The 20,277-nt window shown below is 45.3% G+C and overlaps 1 protein-coding gene across 2 annotated transcripts in view; it reads left to right on the forward strand.

Annotated features, from left to right (window-relative positions):
- Positions 1-20,277, forward strand: part of ipcef1 (interaction protein for cytohesin exchange factors 1) — a 165,132-nt gene that overhangs the window by 62,464 nt on the left and 82,391 nt on the right. For both annotated transcript variants that reach the window (XM_085981479.1, XM_085981480.1), the window contains exons 5-6: positions 2,404-2,477; positions 8,771-8,842. In XM_085981479.1, the coding sequence (XP_085837605.1) occupies positions 2,404-2,477; positions 8,771-8,842 (146 nt within the window). The remainder of the gene's footprint in view (positions 1-2,403; positions 2,478-8,770; positions 8,843-20,277) is intronic.

Here is a 20,277-nt window from a genome sequence, read left to right on the forward strand (position 1 = left end):
ACCTCCCAAACCCGCGACCTTTTCCACCTAGAAGGACAAGGCCAGCAGGCGCGTGGGAACACCACCACCTCCAAGTTCCCCTCCATGTCACACACCATCCTGGCTTAGAAGTATATCACCGATCCTTCATCATCGCTGGGTCAAAATCCTGGAACATCCTACCTAACAGCATCGTGGGAGTACCTTCACCACATGGACTGCAGCAGTTCAAGAAGGCAGCTTACCACCACCTTCTCCAGGGCAATTAGGGATGGGTAATAAATGCTGTCCTCGCCAGCGACACCCACATCCCATAAAACGAATTTTAAAAAAATTACTTCGGTTGGTGTTGTGTGTTGGTGTGCCAACACATTGAGATATGGAGAAGTATGATGCAGGTTCCCATGATTTGCCACTTTTTATTCATTCCTGGGATGTGGGCGTTGCTGGCAGGGCCAGCATTTGTTGACCTTCAGAAGGCGGTGGTGGGCCGCCGCCTTGAACTGCTGCAGTCTATGTGGTGAAGGTACTCCCACAGTGCTGTTAGGGAGGGAGTTCCAGTATTTTGACCCAGTGACAATGAAGGAACGGTGATCTATTTCCAAGTCAGCATGGTGTGTGATTTGGAGGGGAACTTGGAGGTAGTGAGGTACCCATGCACCTGCTGTCCTTGTCCTTCTAGGTGGAAGAGGTCGCAGGTTTGGGAGGTGCTGTCGAAGAAGCCTTGACGAGTTGCTGCAGTGCATCTTGTATTTGGTACACACTGCAGCCACGGTGAACCGGTGGTGGAAGGAGTGAAGTTTAAGCTGGTGGATGGGGTGCCAATCAAGTGGGCTGCTTTGTCCTGGGTGGTGTTGAGCTTCTTGAGTGTTGTTGGAGCTGCACTCATCCAGGCAAGTGGAGAGTGTTCTATCACGCTCCTGACTTGTGCCTTGTAGATGGTGGAAAGGCTTTGGGGAGTCAGGAGGTGAGTAACTCGCTGCAGAATACCCAGCCTCGGACCTGCTTTTGTAACCACAGTATTTATGTGGGTGGTCCAGTTAAGTTTCTGGTCAATGGTGACCCCCAGGATGTTGATGGTAATGCCATTGGATGTCAAGGGGTGGTGGTTAGATTTTCTCTTGTTGGAGGTGGTCATTGCCTGGCACTTGTGTGTCGCGAATGTTACTTGCCTCTTGTCAGCCCAAGCCTGAACATGTGTGGTGAACAGAAGTATAATGCTTGCCTAGTGGAAGAAAGGAAAAATTGTTGGGAGGGTCATTCCTAGACCCCTGTTGCATACTTATAATGACCAGTTCAGAGCAGCCTGGGAGTAAATTGACAGCTCATCATCTCAGCTGTAGCTAGGCAGATTCGGCCAGAAGAATGGCAGGGGTAGGGGGGAGAAATAAAGGGAGTTTTCCTTTAAATAATAAAGGTGTGCGAGAGCAGAAGTACCTGAGTTCTGAGAATTGATGGGACTTGCTAACTTCACAAGTTCCATGTTTCCTCCCTGGCGAAGGTTCAATTCCTGCAATAGACACAATATTTGCAGAGCAAGCTTTTATAATGTTTTATATTGCGTAAAGTTACATAAATGTTAGTTGCAATATTATATCATTTTAACACAGTGTGTCAGCACATGTTCCTGTGCACAAATCTGATTAAAGTCTTTTAAGAATGCGGTAACATTTGGAAATTAAACTAAAGATATACTAGGATTAAAGCATTTTTAAAAAGAATACTGTAAATGAAGAATTGGTCTTTTTCCGAGTGTCTAATTCAATCTTAAAGTATTTATAGAATATTTTGAATGTATATGGTAGAACACCAGTGCATATCTTAAAAGCTGAGAAGAGCATTCTTTCCTCACTAGCTAACTGATGGAGTATCCTAAGGCAATATAAGACCAGTGAGAAATGAATGCCCTTCTCAGCTGTCAAATTATGCATCATATATGTTCAAAATATTCTGTAAATGTTTCACTTCACAACCAGCTGGTTGCAGGGTCAAGTCCAAAGGCCCATCAGTCATAGATGAGAAGGGTCCGATCTAAACTACAGGGTGGTGCTGCATTCACAGTGGGGGCTTTTGTGGAAGGAAGGGATGGTGAGAGAGGATATCGTTAGTCTGTTTGCATTGCTCACCAATTTTTATATTGTGATTTTGGTGAATCATGGATTGGAATAGATGATCTTTGAGTGTTCTAATGTCTGGACTGTGCCTTCCACTTTTTGGGGGGGATGGGTTTTAGTGATGATAAGAACTTAGTACAATTTTCTTCAAATATTCCCATTCATTACAGTGGTAGAATGCCCTGTACTGTTTGGTAAAAATTTAAAGTAGCAATTGAACAAAACATAGGTCTTGGCAAACAATCTCATTGTAGTGTTAATAATTGAGCTCTTCTTTGCTAAAAGTTGATAAATTCTGCCTTTTCCATAGGCACAGAAAGCTGAAGGTTTCATTAGTTTACCTGAGTTCAAGATTGATCAAGGAACAGAGTGCAAAAAGAAACAGTAAGTAATGCTGTAATTACACAGCACTTCTCCGGATTTACGAAGGAAAAGCACATTATTTTAAACATCGCTGTGGAAAGATTTATGTCTGCCTTTACCTAACTTGTGTAGGTTTAGCAGAGCAAAAATATTCTAGATAGGTTTTAATAATGGAGACTGCCTAGAAAATGTTATTTCTATAATATCCTATTGCACCATTTGTCTCTCTCCAATGTAGGTAACATTTTGTGTAAATATGACTTTAAACTTTGAGTCTACTAAGATCTACAAAATTGCTGGTCTTTTTCCTATGTTGTACGATAACAACGTTTTTTTTACCATTTTATTTTCATACATATAGAAAGAATAAAAATGTTTATGTGCTGCATACGTTTCTATAACTTAGAAAGTAGGTCTTAATGGTTGTCTTGAATCAGTTATTAGGACATGCATGAGAATTGCTGGGTGTCTTGCTGTTTTATGTCTTCCTACCCTTAGCACCCCCATTCTCCACTCCCCCAACCCCCATTTATTTCTCCTGTAGGGATGTGCCTAATCTCTACTCAACACCACCTCCAATTTATATGTTGGAAACTAGGAACTCAATACAAACAATCAGTAGTCAAACCCACACTTTACCAGTCTGTGCAACAAGCTCTTGCACTTTTCTAATGCTTTTCCTGTGACAAAACATTCCAAAGTGGGGATTGAGGAACCTATAGCAGGGAGAGAGAGGTGAGGGGAAGTATCCAGAAACATTCTCAAAGATGTAGTTTTTGAGGAGGCTTTTGAAGGGGGGAGAGAGGTGGCAACATGGATCGGTTCAGAACAAAAATTCCAGTGCAAGGGCATGGTCCCTGAAGTTTCTACCACCCATGGAAAGAGGGGTAGACCAGGGGCTGGAGCAGCAGAAACCGAGTTAGGGTTGGAGAAGATTGCAGAGGCCATGGAGGATTTGAGAGCAGGGGTACAATTTTGAGGCTGAGTTCTGGGCAGGTTGAGGTTTATTGAAGTTAGCACTCAGAGGTTTTCAGATAAATGAAGCCTAGAGATGATAAAGATGTGGGTACAAGTTCTGGCGGCGCATAAGGTGTGATGCAGACATAAGCAGCTAGGTGTAGAGATACAGGCAGATGATAAAAAGGGAGATGTAGGGATATAGGGGAGGATGCATTGTACCGGTGGAAGTAAGTTGTTTTGGTGATGGACTGCATGTGAGTTTTTGAAGCTCTGTTCAGGAGCAAACAGGGCACTGAGGTTGAGCCTGAGCAAGTAGCCAGATAGTGAGATGAAATCTGTGCCGGAGGTGCAAAATGTTCTATTAACATAGGGCGAAGGTTCTGGCTCATCAACAGCTTGATAGTGGATAGCAGCAGTCATGGAATCTGGGGTGGAGATGATGGAGATGAGGTAAAGTTGGATGTCATCAACATATGTATGTGAGCTGACCCAATGTTTACAGATTGTCACTGAGGGGCAGCATGTAAACAAGCCAAGGATGGATTGATGATGCATGTAGGAGTAACAAATGTTGGAGGAGATACACTGAGTACATTGAGACGAGTAGGTATGGAACCATGATGGGATAGAAATGGACCACAGAAGATGTGTTAAAACATTGAACCATTTTCAAACATCCTCAAAATAGATGCCTGCTAAAGCAAGTAAGAAGGAAGAATGTGCGTTTTTATATAGCTCCGTACCAGATTCTCGAGCTCGTCCCATCCAGTTAATTATTTCAGAAGGACAGTCACTTGTTATGTAGGTAACTGTGGCAGCCAATTTGTGCTTGTCAAGATCCCACAAACAGCAAATGAGATGGATGACCAATTAATCTTTTCTTGGTGGTCGTCTTCTTAGGCAGTCCTTCGGAACCGAGGATGACTTGCTTCCACATTAAAAATGAGTTCTCAGGTGACTGATGAGTCCAATGCGGGACCTACAGTCTCTGTCACAGGTGGGGAAGACGGTGGTTGAAGGGGCAGGTGGGTGGGGTGCTTGGGTTGACGAGCGCTCCTTGCGCTGCCTGCGCTTGGCTTCCGCTTGCTCCTGGCGAAGAGTCTCTTGGTGTTCGGCGCCTTCCCGGATGCTTCTCCTCCACTTTGTGCGGTCTTGGGCCAGGGATTCCCAGGTGTTGGTGGGGATGTTACACTTTTTCAAGGAGGCTTTGAGGATGTCCTTAAAGCATTTCCTCTGCCCACCTGGGGCTCTCTTGCCGTGCCGGAGCTCTGAGTAGAGCGCTTGTTTTGGGAGTCTCGTATCGGGCATGTGGACAATGTGACCCATCCATCGGAGCTGATTGAGCGTGGTCAGAGCTTCGGTGCTGGGGATGTTGGCCTGAGCAAGACCACTGACGTTGGTGCGCCTATCCTGCCAATGGATTTGCAGGATCTTGCGGAGGCAGCGCTGGTGGTACCTCTCCAGTGCTTTGAGGTGCCTGCTGTACATGGTCCATGTCTCTTGAGGCATACAGCAGGGCAGGTATCACTGCTGCCCTGTCGACCATGAGCTTAGTGCCGGGTTTGAGGTCCTGGTCTTAAAACACACTCTTCCTCAGGCGACCAAAGGCTGCACTGGCACACTGAAGGCGGTGTTGGACTTCGTCGTCGACGTCTGCCCTATCCTCTGCCTACTATCCTCCTACACTATCCTCCGCCTGCTTCCTGACGACATGCAAGCCGTGATCCTGACCAATGGTTCCACCACAGACCCAATTCACGTACGAACCGGGGTCAAGCAAGGCTGTGTCATCGCACCAACGCTCTTCTCAAGCTTCCTTGCTGCAATGCTCCATCTCGCCCTCAGTAAGCTCCCCACTGGAGTGGAGCTAATTTACAGAACAAACGGGAAACTGTTCAACCTCCATCGCCTCCAGTCCAGATTCAAGGTCGTCCCATCCTCTGTCGTCGAATTACAGTATGCAGATGATGTTTGCGTCTGCGCTCACTTGGAGGTCGAACTCCAAACCATCGTAAACACCTTCACCGAAGCATATGAGAGCATGGGCCTTACACTAAACATCCGTAAGACAAAGGTCCTCTACCAACCTGCCCCCACCACACAGTGCTGCCCCCCGATTATCAAAATCCACGACAAGGCCTTGGACAACGTGGACCACTTTCCATACCTCGGGAGCCTACTGTCAACAAGGGCAGATGTCATTGGTGGTATTAGTTGAGGGAGGAATGTTGACCAGGGCACCTAGAGAACTTTGAATAGTGCCATGGATCTTTTACATTCAATTAAAAGTGCAGAGTGGGTATTGGTTTAATGTTTCATCCAAAAGAAAGCACAACTGAATCTCCAGCATTCCCTCCATACTGCACTGAAGTGTCAGCTTAGATTATGTGCTCCAGTCTTGGATGGGGACTTGGAGCCACAATCTCTGACTCCGGCAACACTGCTACCAACTGAGCCAAGTTGACACCAAGAATGTCCAATATCTCTGTACATCAGAAATTGGAGCAGTACTGAAAGTGTTAGAAATTCATATTCCAAAGTGCAATATAACCATTATAGATTCTTTCCAACCTGAAACTGGACCCTCAAAATGCAGTTTGGATGTTGTCTTCCACCAGGTTTACCCTGGAAAGTACACTCTCAGAACTGAATTACTGGAAGCAGAATGATTCCAAATTCCAAAAATAGGACTTCTTGTTGCCAAGGCACAAGTTAAGTGTGAATTTTAGCAATCGGCCAAAAGGCAGTGAGTGAAAGTTTCTGCTAGGTATTGCAGAATTAATCATTAACACCAGAAACTGTTCCTCTCTCAAGACCATCTTACTGGTTACGATGTTCACGTTTGATTATTCTGATTAGCGCTTTCTCGGTTCAGTATCACTTATTGAAAAGAATAGTCTCCCTGTGGTGTTCAAGCTTTCTAATTTTATTTTCTTGCCTGGAAATTATGCTGTCTTGCCTCCATAAAGGGAAAGAAATCCCAGAATTAAAGCAAATGTTGGGTTACCATGTGACCATATTTGCTCAGTTTGCAGCCTGCCATATGGTCACAAATAGTAAATGTGAAGTGCAGCCATCTTTGTTTTGGATTTTGGATGACGATTTTCTCTTTTTATGTTTGCTGCATGATGTGTGCAATTTCACAGACTTAGAGCAAATACCTGAGTCCCAGGCACGAGGGGGTAAATGAGAACGGCAAGTGTTGATTTGACCTCTGTTTGCGATGCTCTTTGTCTTTTGCATCGTTTAGTGCCTCCCCACAGCCTGAGATCAGGAATTAGCCATATTAGGAGACTGAAGGTAGTGTGCTCCCTATCACTGTGTTAGTGCAGCATGTGTGGTGAGCAGAAACTCCATCTTTATTCTGTAATTAATGCTGAACACTTTTCCTGATGATGCTTTACTGCTATGTAGCTGGCATGGACTCGATGGGCCAAATGGCCTCCTTCTGTGCTTATAACCATTCTATGATTCTATAATGCCAAACTTTCTAAACATGAATTTATTATTCATTTAAAATGTAAAGTATGTACAATAAGTAATCTCTTAATGGTTTGTTTTACATGTAGTGCCATATGTTTAATTATTCAGTCAAAAGCATCATTTAAAAACATACTCAAGTGTGCAACAGAAAATGTAATTTGGCTCATCAAGCCCATTCCTTCAACAGACCATATATAATCTATCCTATCATAGACTCTATTCAATCAATTTAAATATGAGAAGGAAATAAAATCATGAGAGCATGGAGCAAGAACTGAGAGGGGATAAAATCATTTACACAGACTCAAAATCTCAAACTTTTGAAAACCATTTATGATGGGGTCGGAATTCCAGAAGTAAATCGCTAACATTACGCTCTTTAACAAGTTTACAAAATGGAGGCACAAGTCATAGCACCATGGAATGACAGAGCACAGGCTGCATTTCAACACTCTACTAAGATCTTGATCGCAATTGTTTAACTGAGTGGAGGGCAAGTGGCTCCCCATAAGGGAAAGGAAAAGCCAGATGAAGACTTGTACCTGGGACACTCTTGGGTCACTCCGCTAGGTTAGTTTAGACTGTGCCAGAAATCAGAGAGAAAAATGGGAGAAACTTTAGACACCAAACAACCTTAAACCAAAAACAAATTATATTTTTCAAATAAAATGCATGAAAGGATTTAAAATCAATGAACACACTCTTGCCAAATGTCATTGGGAAGAGGGAGAAGGGAAAAGCGTCATACACACAGTGACAAAACAGTTACATAACTACAATTTATCAGCTTGTGTTAAAGTCAAAATCTCTCTTTGGATCAGCTTGCTTTTGGGAAAGTCTGTTGACCGTAAAGGGGCTTGTTAAAGTGTAAATATTAATGCAGATCTTTGAACTGCAATGTTCAGAAATTATCCAAACCGCCATTTCAATTGAACCACAAACATTTGCAGGTTTTTAAAAGGTTTGTTATTACAATGGCAGTTGTGGGCAGAAATTAAAAGATATTGGCAGTTTGACCTTTAATAATGGCCAGAAATTCGAGTCTCCACGGGTGAGTACGCACGGGGTACTCACCCGTAGACCCGATGGAAGTGCTGGTTTCCTGCATGCACTGCGCATGCGCGGGAAACCGGCACTTCCGATCCTCTGAACGAAGGGGTTCAGAGGTCGAACGCGTGCGCGGGGGAGGCTGCGCATGCGTGTCAAACTTACGTTTTTTTTTATAGGTTTCTCCGGGAACGTAAGCCTGCAGAATTTAGAAATGTAAAAAACAGGCGTAAGGCCTGCTTTTTACAAGGTAAGTGGTGAATTAATTAAAATTAAAACATTTTTTCCACAGGTTTATTATTTTTAAATACTTTAAAGAAAGGTAAGTTTATTTTTAGCCCCATTAGAATATAAAATTATTTTTTTCAAAAATTTAAATTATTGTTTAAAATAGTTATTTCATGTAATTTTAAGTTTATTTAAAAAATGTGATTTAAAAAAAAATTTATTTGAAGGTTTAGTGCTATTTTGGTGCCGCAGTATTTATAAGTCTTGACGGCACTTCCTGTCGGACTTATGAATGGAGCATTCCCTGCTCCGATTGGCTGCCCATGGCCCACGTGATCCCAGGGGACGCATCGAACTAACTGCGCCCCTGGGATACGCAAGCACTGCGCGCCGGCAGCTGGACTAGGCCCCGGATCGGAATTCCACGGGAGCCCAGAGCTCAACAGCCGGTGCGCAAGGTAAGTGCAGATCGGGGGCTTGCACCCGCGGGAAGCCCCCGACCCGAATTTCTGGGCCAACATAACATTAAGATGAGAAGAATTCTATCCACTTCAAATTTGTCCCATTATTATTTATTTTCTATTCTCTTAATCAAGTGCGATAAAGGCCAGCCATCCGCAACTCAAGAACTTCTACTTTGCTGCAGAGAATGCTGATGACATGAGCAAGTAAGTACCAGCTGGTGAGGCTGTTTTTGTGGGCTTAGTAGCAATGATATGGTATGTTTATTATGTGGTGACTAAAACATGTCTTTCAGTTTGGTCTGTTTTTAATTGAGAAATCAAGATCCATTGTAAAGGGTACCAGCAAGGTTGAAGAGAATAAGAAACAATAAAAGGAAATGGTGGTTAGGTGATGCTAGCTTGCAATTTTAAAAGCCAGAAGATTGCAGGAGGAAGTAAATACTGAGGGGTATGGAGTTCCACGGTTATGAGGTAGTAGTAAAGAATGCCCCGTGGAACTTATCTCTTCCTATCTCAACTCTTTTTTCCACTTGTCCAGTCTCTTCCTACCTACATCCGCTGCTCTTCCGACGCCCTCTGCCACTTTAACAGTTTCCAGTTTCCTGGCCCCAACCATCTCTGTAGTGTATGTACCTTTAAGGGGAGAACTACTTTTTACAGCTCCTGTATACTGTTGTACCGGCAGTGACCACACCTGTATATAAACCCTGAGTAGGGATCTGTACTGTTAGTTTTAGAGTAACCCTCATCCAGTAAACACCTGTTGATTGTTCTCTGCAGTCTCTGTCTATTTATTGAAGGGCACCATACATCAAGATTCACGGATTTAACATTGGCGACAAGTGGATTCAAACCTACCTGCAAATCTGCATCACCTCCCAGGGATTCGCTCCTGAAGAACAGTGAAAGAAGGCGGCCGAGTCCAGAAATACAGGCGTCGACCATCCAGAGAAGACTTGAGCATCGCAGAGGAAGCTGTGGAGAGCTGGGCTTGGTTCTCCAGTCACGACGATCCAGCGCAACGGGCTGGCAACAGGTACAGCGCAGACCCTTCCCGGACAGCGGTGGCTGGAGCCGACCGACGGCACAGAAAAAGGCCGAGCAGTGTCGACGGGGTAAGAGAGAGGGTAAAGCGCACAGGGCGCAGCCGGGGTTCAGGACCGAGCGGCATCAACGAGAGAGGCGCGCAGGAAAACGCGCAGAGCGCGGCCGGTGTTCAAGGGCTGAGCAGCGTCCACGGGGGAAGAAAGGAAAGCGCGGGAGACGCCATTTTTGAGCCGCAGTGGAGAAGAAGGGAGAGCACGGGAGACGCCATTTTGAGCCACAGTGGAGAAGAAGGGAGAGCGCGGGAAGAAAGGAAAGCACGGGAGACGCCATTTTGAGCCAGCGGAGAAGAAGGGAGAGTGCGGGAGATGCCATTTTTAGCCAGTCTAACCACACCCAGGGATGCCGAAGGGTGGCAGTGTCACAGCGTTCGACAATGAAGTTGAAGATTGGGCGACATATGTAGAACGCATAGAAGTGTACTGCAAGGCGAATGAAGTGCCAGATGCCAGGAAAGCACTGGTATTGTTGAATTCCATGGGTGCAAAAACGTATGGCTTACTGCGAAATCTAGTAACCCCAGAGAAGCCAGTGGAAAAGGATTTTGAAAGCATAGTGGCAATCCTACAGGACCACTTAAACCCCACACTGCTGCTGATAGCAGAAAGATTTAAGTTTCACAAAAGGAACCAGCATAAAGATGAAAGTAATGCTGAGTATTTAATGGAGCTGCGCAAGCTATCGAAACGCTGCCAGTTTGGAATGGGACTAGCAGATACTTTAAGGGACAAGTTTGTGTGTGGGCTTCAAAGTGAAGGAACCCAGAAATGGCTTCTATCAGAAAAGGATCTTACGCTGGACAAGGCTTTCAGCATGGCAGTATCACACGAAGCACTGCAGAGATACAATGGAGACCGCAAGAATATGGCGCAAATGAAATGTCATATGGAGCAGTGAAGTGTTATCGCTGCGGCAGAACAACACACGACCATAAGGATTGTTGGTTCAAGGACCAAGTGTGCAGACAGTGTGGAAAAGTAGGACACATAGCAAGAGTCTGCGGGTCGGGAAAGAAAACCAGCAGCAAGAAATCTCCACAGGAGAAGTACAAGAAGGTACATGAGGTGACGGAGAGTAGTTCAGACGAACAGAAAAGTGATACAGACTCCGGAAGCAAGGAGCTGGGTTGTCTGAAACTACATAATGTAATCAAAATGGAGGATCACCAAACTATCTGGGTCATGCTCAAGATAGACGGAGTCCAAGTGAAAATGGAATTGGACACAGGATCAGCCCTAACAGTCATAAACCGAAGGGACTACAAGCGGCTATTCTCACATATACCCTTGAGAGATACAGAGATTGTCTTGAAGACATACACGGGGCAAAAAGTCTACCCCAAAGGAAAAATAAGGGTGAATGTGATATACAACGGCAAGGAAACACCAAAAATGGATCTATATGTATTGCCAGATGGAGGACCACCACTACTAGGACGTGAATGGATCCGGAAGATACAGTTAGATTGGCATTCCATACAGGCACTGACAGTAGATGCCAAAAAGGATGATGACGTCACACCTGGATGACTGTCAAAAATGCTAACTGACACACAAGAAGTGTTCCAGGAGGGACTCGGAACACTAAAAGGCATAACAGCGACGATCAAAATAGAGGAAAATGCAAGCCCAAAATTTTTTAAGGCCAGACCGGTGCCTTATGCGATCCGCCCAGCTGTCGAAGCAGAGCTGGAAGGTTTGGAACGTTCTGGAGTACTGTCCAAAGTGGACTGGAGCGAGTGGGCTACACCCATCGTTCCTGTAATGACGAGGTCGTTGAGTAATACGCCTGGGGAACCAAAGAAGGTTCGCATCTGTGGGGACTTTAAGGTGACAGTGAACCCAGTCCTTCACACTGTACAATATCCGCTTCCGCGGATTGAAGATATTTTCGCCTCGCTATCTGGAGGAAAACGCTTCACTAAGATTCATCTGGCACAGGCGTACCTGCAAATGGAGGTAGAAGAAGCCTCAACAGTACCTCATGATCAACACTCATAAAGGTCTCTACCAATACAACCGGCTGGTGTTCAGGGTAGCATCAGCTCCGGCTATTTGGCAAAGGGCAATGGATCAAGTCCTGCAAGGGATTCCAGGGACCCAGTGTTATTTGGACGACATCCTGGTCACGGGCGAAAATGACAGTGATCACCTCGCCAACCTGGAGCAGGTGCGCACTAGATTGAAGGAATATGGGCTCCGAGCTAATCGCCACAAATGCGAGTTTTTCCAGAAGCAGATCTCGTATTGTGGCCACGTTATTGATGAAGAGGGGTTACATAAGTCCCCTGAAAAGATTGAGGCAGTAGTCAAGGCTCCAGCACCGGAAAATGTGTCACAACTGAGGTCGTTCCTCGGGCTGGTGAACTACTACCATAAGTTCTTGCCAAATTTGTCTACAGTACTACACCCACTGAACACCCTACTGCAAACAGGGGTACCGTGGAAGTGGAATGACGAATGTAAACGAGCTTTCCAGAAGTGCAAAGAATTGATCACATCAAAAGAGGTGTTGGCTCATTTTAACCCAGCACTACCAATTCGGTTGGCGTGTGATGCATCACCCTATGGCATTGGAGCGGTGCTGTCGCACAAATTCCCAGACGGCTCGGAGAGGCCAGTAGCCTTTGCGCCTCGGTCACTAGCCTCAGCCGAGCGTAACTACGACCAGATTGACAGGGAGGCCCTCAGCCTAGTGTGGGGAGTGAAAAAGTTCAACCACTATCTGCACGGGCAGAGGTTCACCTTGCTGACTGACCACCAACCACTTGTCTCCATCTTTAATCCAAAGAAGGGCGTTCCGGTGATGACTGTGCAACGGCTACAAAGATGGTCCCTTTTTCTAGGGGCGAACCAATATGAAATCGAGTATAAGGGCACGAAACAGCATGGAAACGCTGATGGGCTATCACGCCTGCCACTGCCTACTGCGGAGGAAGCACCAGCAGTGGACCCTGTCGAAATATTTTATTCGACTATAATTGAACGCTTGCCAGTAACTAACGCGGATATAGAGAAGGAGACCCGAAATGACCCGACACTGTCTCGGGTATATGACTTGACGGTGAAGGGATGGCCAACACATGGCGACTCACTGTTGCCAGCATGCTCATCCAGAAGAGAACAGCTGTCAGTATGCCAGGGGACCTTGATGTGTGGATCCCGAGTGGTAATTCCACCCAAGTTAAGGGAGAGTGCTCAATGAGCTTCATGAAGGCCATCTGGGAGGGGTGAAAATGAAAAGCCTTGCTAGGGCTTGTGTGGTGGCCGGGGATCGATCAGCAAATCGAGGACCTGACCAAGAGCTGCTCAGGATGCCAGAAGGTCCAAAATGCACCACCACATGCCCCTCTACACCCATGGCAGTGGCCCTCCTCTCCATGGCAACGGGTGCATATTGATTTTGCTGGTCCATTCATGGACTTAATGTTTTTAATAGCCGTGGATGCGCACTCGAAATGGCCTGAGGTGATCAAAATGTCCTCCACCACCACCACGGAGAAAACGATTGCAGTCCTACGGACCATATTTACCAGGAACTGCTTGCCAGAGCAGATTTGCTCTGATAACGGACCACAGTTTGTGTCCGAACATTTTCGGAAATTTATGTAAAGGAATGGGGTAAGGCATTACACATCCGCCCCGTATCATCCAGTCACAAATGGATTGGCTGAGAGGTTCGTACAAACCTTTAAAAAGGCAGTAAGGGCCATGTGCGATGACGACATTCCACTGCAGCATAAGGTGGACATTTTCCTGTTGGCCTACAGAAATGCGACCCATACAGTCACCAACCAGACCCCGGCCATGATGTTCTTTAACCGAAGGTTGAGATCTCGTCTGGATTTGCTCAGACCAAATGTTCGAAGAGATGTTGAGAATAAGCAATTCCAGCACATCAATGAGAAGCCGACAAGGAGCTTCAATGTAGGGCAACCAGTTTTGGCCCGCGACTACCGAACAGAGAAATGGCAACCAGGAACGATATGCACATGGCAGGGGCCACTAATGTACACAGTGGATGTTGGGGAGAACATTGTGAGACGCCATGTCGACCAGCTCCCAGAGTCACAGGAACGAGTCAACCCCATGTCTCGCGTACCTGGTAATGAACCCGACATACAGGTAGGATCTACCCCAGAAACAGTAGCATCGGGAGCTGATGAACCAACCGACGACGGGGCCAGAATTGCCTCCGCACCAAGAGCAAGACACTCAGGAAAGGCGCTATCCAGAAAGGATCAGGAAGCCGCCCCAAAGACTGAATTTATAAATGGACTATTTTCAGTTAATGTTGCATGTTGAAAGTGTTAATTGTTAAATGAATGTTATGGTACTGTTAATCTAAAAGGGGAGGAATTGTAGTGTATGTACCTTTAAGGGGAGAACTACTTTTTACAGCTCCTGTATACTGTAGTACCGGCAGTGACCACACCTGTATATAAACCCTGAGTAGGGATCTGTACTGTTAGTTTTAGAGTAACCCTCATCCAGTAAACACCTGTTGATTGTTCTCTGCAGTCTCTGTCTATTTATTGAAGGACACCATACATCAAGATTCACGGATTTAACAATCTCCTTTTCACTATGGACATCCAATCCCTCTACACCTCCATCTCCCACCAGGACGGCCTGAGGGTGCTCCGCTTCTTCCTTGAACAGAGACCCAATCAACCACCCTCCTCCGCCTGGGTGAACTTGTTCTCACATTGAACAACTTCTTCTTTGACTCCACTCACTTCCTCCAAATTAGAGGTGTTGCTGTGGGAGCCCGCATGGGTCCTAGCTATGCCTGCCTTTTCGTGGGCTATGTGGAACATTCTTTGTTCCAATCCGACTCAGGTCCCCTCCCTCATCTCTTTTTCCAATAGAAACATAGAAGATAGGAGCAGGAGTAGGCCATTCGGCCCCTCGAGATTGCTCCGCCATTCAATGAGATCATGGCTGATCATCCAAATTCAGTACCCTGTCCCTGCCTTCTCTGCAGATCCCTTGATCCCTTTAGCCTTAAGAAATATATCTAACTCCTTCTTGAATATATTTAATGAATTGGCCTCTACTGCCTTCTGTGGTAGAGAATTCCACAGGTTCACCACTCTCTGGGTGAAGAAATTCCTCCTCATCTCTGTCCATCTCATCTCCATCAATACATTGATGACTTTATCGGTGCCATTTCTTGCTCTCGCCCTGAACTAGAAAATTTCATTCACTTTGCTTCCAATTTTCACCCTTCCCTCACCTTCACATGGTCCATCTCCGACTCTTCCCTTCCCTTCCTCGACTTCTCTGTCTCCATTTCTGGAGATAGGCTATTGACAAACATTCACTATGAGCCCACTGACTCCCACAGCTACCTGGACTACACTTCCTCCCACCCCACTTCCTGTAAGGACTCTATTGCATTCTTCCAGTTTCTCCATCTCCGCCGCATCTGCTCTGACAGTGCTACCTTCCATACTAGTGCTTCCAATATGTCTTCCTTTTCCTCAACCGAGGATTCCCCTCTACCATGGTTGACATGGCCCTTGACTCTGTCCGTTCTATTTCCAGCACCTCTGCTCTCACCCCTTCCCCTCCTTCCCAGAACCATGATAGGGTTCCCCTTGTCCTCACCTTTCACCCCACCAATCTCCACATTCAACGGATCATTTTCCGCCAGCTCCAGCGTGATCCCACCAACAAACACATCTTCCCCTCTCCTCCCCTTTCAGCATTCCGAGGGGACCACTCCCTCCGCAACACCCTGGTCCACTCCTCTATCACCCCCAACACCCCTTCCCCTTCCCACGGCACCTTCCCGTGCAAGCGCAGGCAATGCTACACTTGCCCTTTTACCTCCTCCCTTCCCATTGCCCAGGGCCCCAAACACTCCTTCCAGGTGAAACAGCGATTTACTTTTACTTCTTGCAATTTAGTATATTGTATTCGCTGCTCTCGATGCGGTCTCCTCTACATTGGGGAGTCCAAACACAGATTGTGTGACCGCTTTGCGGAACACCTCCGTTCAATCCGTAAGCATGACCCCGAGCTTCCAGTTGCCTGCCATTTTAATTCTCCGCTCCCCTCCCACTCTGATATCTCCATCCTTGGCCTCTTACACTGTTCCAATGAAGCTCAATGTAAGCTCGAGGAACAGCACCTCATCTTTTGATTAGGCACTTTACAGCCTTCTGAACTCCACATCCAAGTTCAACAATTTCAGACTATAACCGGCCCACATTTTTCATTTATTATTGGGGTTTTTTCTCTCACATGGCAGCTGTTGATGATTCTGCCATTGCCATTTACACCTCATCTGGAGTCATCTTTTGTTTCTTAACTTATCCCATTACCATCTCCTTTTGCCTTGCACCATCATCCCTTTTGTCTTTTAATCTCTCCTGCCTTCCATCCTATCACAGACCTTCCCTTTTGTTCTTTCCTCCCCTCCTCCCTTTCCCTGCCCCTACACTTGTTTAAAAATCTGTTCCATCTCTAACATTTTTCAGTTCTGACAAAGGGTCATCGACCTGAAATGTTAACTCTGTTTCTCTCTCTACAGATGCTGCCTGACCTGCTGAGTATTTCCAGCATTTTCTGTTGTTCTTTCAGATTTCCAGCATCCGCAGTATTTTACTTTTGTGAAAGAATGAGTTAGAGTAGGCGACGGCAATGAAACTTGATTTCCACACTGCTAGTTACATCCTTTTTTTTCCTACTGCCATTGTTATCTTTAACTAGTACAGAGACTCCACCTCCCCTCCTTCCTTTCCTTTTATTCCTAAATGTGTTATATCCTGCAATCCTGTTCTCTATGTAGCCATGTTTCAGTCATCCCTACTATATCCGGATCCCCTCTACAAATTATTGTCTTCAGTTCATCCATTTTGTTTTGAATACTACAAACATTGCTGTATCAATAGTTTAAATTGTTTTTATTTATTATTCCTCTCTTTGTTTTCAGGAGTAATTTTATCTTTATGCTCTGACTTTATCTGATCTCTGGTCATTCATATTATCCTTATTCCTTCCTTTAATTTGTCCTTTACTCTCTTTTCCTGATTCTTTTATTGTTAGGTTTTTGTAATTTCTAGCAGTTCCCTCAACCCATGTTATTAGTTTAAAGTCTTATTTACAGTTATCCTTTCCGCTAGGACCTTGGTCCCAACAGTACGGTGGCATAGTGGTTAGCACTGTTGCCTCACAGCGCCAGGGACCCGGGTTCAAATTTGGCCTCGGGCGACTGTCTGTGTGGAGTTTGCACATTCTCCCCGTGTTTGCGTGGGTTTCCTCCGGGTGCTCCGGTTTCCTCCCACAGTCCAAAGATGTGCAGGTTAGGTTGATTTGGCTATTATAAATTGACCCTTAATGTTAGGGGATTAAATACGTGGGGTTACGGGGATAGGGTGGGATATGTGTCGGTGCAGGCTCGATGGGCCGAAATGGCCTCTATCTGCACTGTAGATTCTGTGAAAGTCTCTGTGAAAGTACAGCTCCTTCTTGTCCCAGTGCTGGTGCCAGTGTCCCATGAAATGGAACCCCTCCTTCCCACACCACTCCTTTAGCCACATGTTGACTTTCCTAATATGTTTGTGCCTATGCCAATTTTCACATGTGCTGGAGGATGTGTGATATGTTGAATATAAAATGGAATCAACAGCAAATGTATAAATAGAATTGGATGATGAATGTAGAAGGTCATTATCATGAAAACTTGAGTTACTGAGACTACTCTTGAGATACTGGAACTATTCCCACTGGAGCAGGAGGAAATTTAATGTAGGTTTTTAAATTATGAAGTGTTTTGCTAGGATGAAAAGTGAAAGACTATTTCCACTAGTTGAAGTCAGTGATAAGGGGATATCAATTTAAAAAGTCACAAAGAGTGAGGCGAGAGTTTAGCAGAAATGTCTTTATGCAGTGAGTTATTAGAGCATGTAATGCTTTGACATGGAGCAGTTGCATCTTTTAAGGGAAGAGTGCATAAACATTTGAAGCAGAGGAAGATGCAGAACTATGGGGACAAAGCAAGGCAACAGGACTAGTTTGGAATTGTTCTAGCAAAGAGCCAGCATTGACAAAGTGGACTGAGTGGCCTCCTACTGTGCTATAAATTTCTATGGTTATAAGAAGGAACAGAGTGCAAGAGAGGACAGAACCCTGGTGAACCCTTATGTTAATAGGAAAATAGTCAGAGGCTTCACAGTGATTGGAGAGGAAACAACATGGCCATAAACATAGCTTTGGTGGGTGGCCATATGATAGTTACTTGCTTAGTAGTGCATTGTGCCAAAGTCTTAGCTTCAGGCAAGATTAGAGATTCAGTCGGATTAAAGCCAGATTTAGAGCATTTATTTCGAAATATTTGTTACTTGTAGTTAAGGAGGTGGTTGCAATAGATTTATCTTTTCAAATTACACTACTGTCTGACAGCTGAAGTATATACACTACACAATGTACTAATAGAAATCCAAAGGAACAAATAATATTTCTTTGAAGTTCTGAACAAATTAAATAAGATAAAGAACCAGGACAGTCTGTCTATATTGAGATTTGTATCTGAGTCTCTAATCTTGTAATACCATAAAAATGTAGGTAGTCTGTAGTGTGTCACTGAGAATCCGTATGGGTCCGAGCCATTCCTGCCTTTTGGTAGGAGTTGTGGAACTTCTTTGTTCCAGTCCTACTCTGGTCCGATCTCTCACCCCTTTTTCCTGTACATTGATGACTTCCTGCTCACGCCCTGAACTGGAAAAGTTAATCAACTTTGCTTCCAATTTCCATCCCTCCCTCGCCTTCACATGGTCCACCCCTTTCTCGACTTCTCTATGTCCATTTCTGGGAATAGGCTGTTTACCAAGATCTAGTTTAAGCCCACCGACTCCCACAACTACCTTGATTACACTTCCTCCCATCCACTTCATATAAAGACTCTCTTCCATTCTTCCAGTTTCCCTGTCCCTGTTGCATCTGTACTAACAATGCTACCTTCCACACCAATGCTTCCAATATATCTCCCTTTTTCCTCAAACGAGGATTCCTCTCCACTGTGGTTGACGGGGCCCTCGACTGTGTCCGTCCCATTTCCTGCACTTCTGCCCTCACCCCTTCCCCTCCCTCCCAGAACTATAATAGGGTTCCCCTTGTCCTCACCTTCCACCCCACCAGCCTCCACGTTCAACGGATCATCCTCCGCCATTTCTGCCACCTCCAGCACGATGCCACCACCAAACACATCTTCTCCCCTTCCCTTTTAGTATTCCGAAGAGACAGTTTCCTCCGTGACAATCTTGTCTACTCATCCATCACCCACGACAACCACTCACCTTCCCACAGCACCTTTCTGTGCAAGTGCAGGAGATTAAACACCTGCCCTTTCACCACCTCCCTTCCCAATGTCCAGGGCCCCAAACATTCCTTCCAGGTAAATCAGCGATTTATTTGTTGTACAATCAATTTAGTATATTGTACTCGCTGCTCACAATGTGGTTGTCTCTACACCGGGGAGACCAAACGCAGACTGGGAAATCACTTTGCTGAACACCTCCGTTCAGTCCACAAGAGTGACCCTGAGCTTCCGGTCGCATGTCACATTAATTTTCCGTCCCACTCCCACTCTGACCTTGCTGTCCTTGACCTCCGACACTGTTCCAATGAAGCTCGAGGAACAGCACCTCATCTTGACCTGAAACGTTATTTCAGTTTCTCTCTCCACAGATGTTACCTTGCTGAGTATTTCCAGCATTTTCTGTTTTTTACTCCAGTGTTACTAATTGGTCCATGCGAACAAGGTGACCATGATCTGGCTTCTTTGCCTTACACACACCAACTCTACCTAACATCATCTTAGCTACCCAATCCTTAATGCCCTGTGCTGTATCTGCCAGCCTCTTCACCATTCCAGCAGCCTGCAGACTGACTTTACTCAGTTTTTTCCCCCTCTCTCACCTGTTCCCACTAGGAACAATGAGGCCTGGTGACATGTGAGTTTTCACTGTGGGTCCTACTTAACTTGGGTATGGGGAAAATGGGGGATTATTAAAGGTAATAGCTGATCTGAATTAAATTACCAAAGATTAAATACTTCAGTGTAGAAGAAACTCATTTTAAAAAGACTTAAGTGTGAGTGTGAACTTTCATTCCTCCTCTCCTAAGGCTGGTACCTCATCTTGGGGGTATAGTTCCATGAATGCCAACAGCCCTCTGATACCTCACATTAAGTAGTCATTAGTTTTATCCCAGCCTCAACAGTGATTGTCAACACTGGGAACATAACTGTCAAAACCAATCTTGTCTTTACATGGATTAATTTTCTGTCAGGATCACAAGATAGCGACCAGGACTTGGACTCCCAACCAACCTTTTCCCATCCCCGAGGCAAAATGTAGAACCCTTTCTGCCAAACAGGCTGGAAAAGGTTAACCCAGACTAGGATGGAATATGGGGCTTCCTTGGTGTGTATGGGTCATTACCACACCAGGTAGTCCATGTACCCAAGGAGCCAACCCCAAAATATACTTTGATCATGCATATAAAAAGATGTTTTTGTAGTTGAGA

This window comes from Somniosus microcephalus, chromosome 3 (genome assembly GCF_052327205.1).
Source record: "Somniosus microcephalus isolate GS21.2 chromosome 3, FLI_Smic_1.0, whole genome shotgun sequence".
NCBI classification, from domain to species: domain Eukaryota; kingdom Metazoa; phylum Chordata; class Chondrichthyes; order Squaliformes; family Somniosidae; genus Somniosus; species Somniosus microcephalus.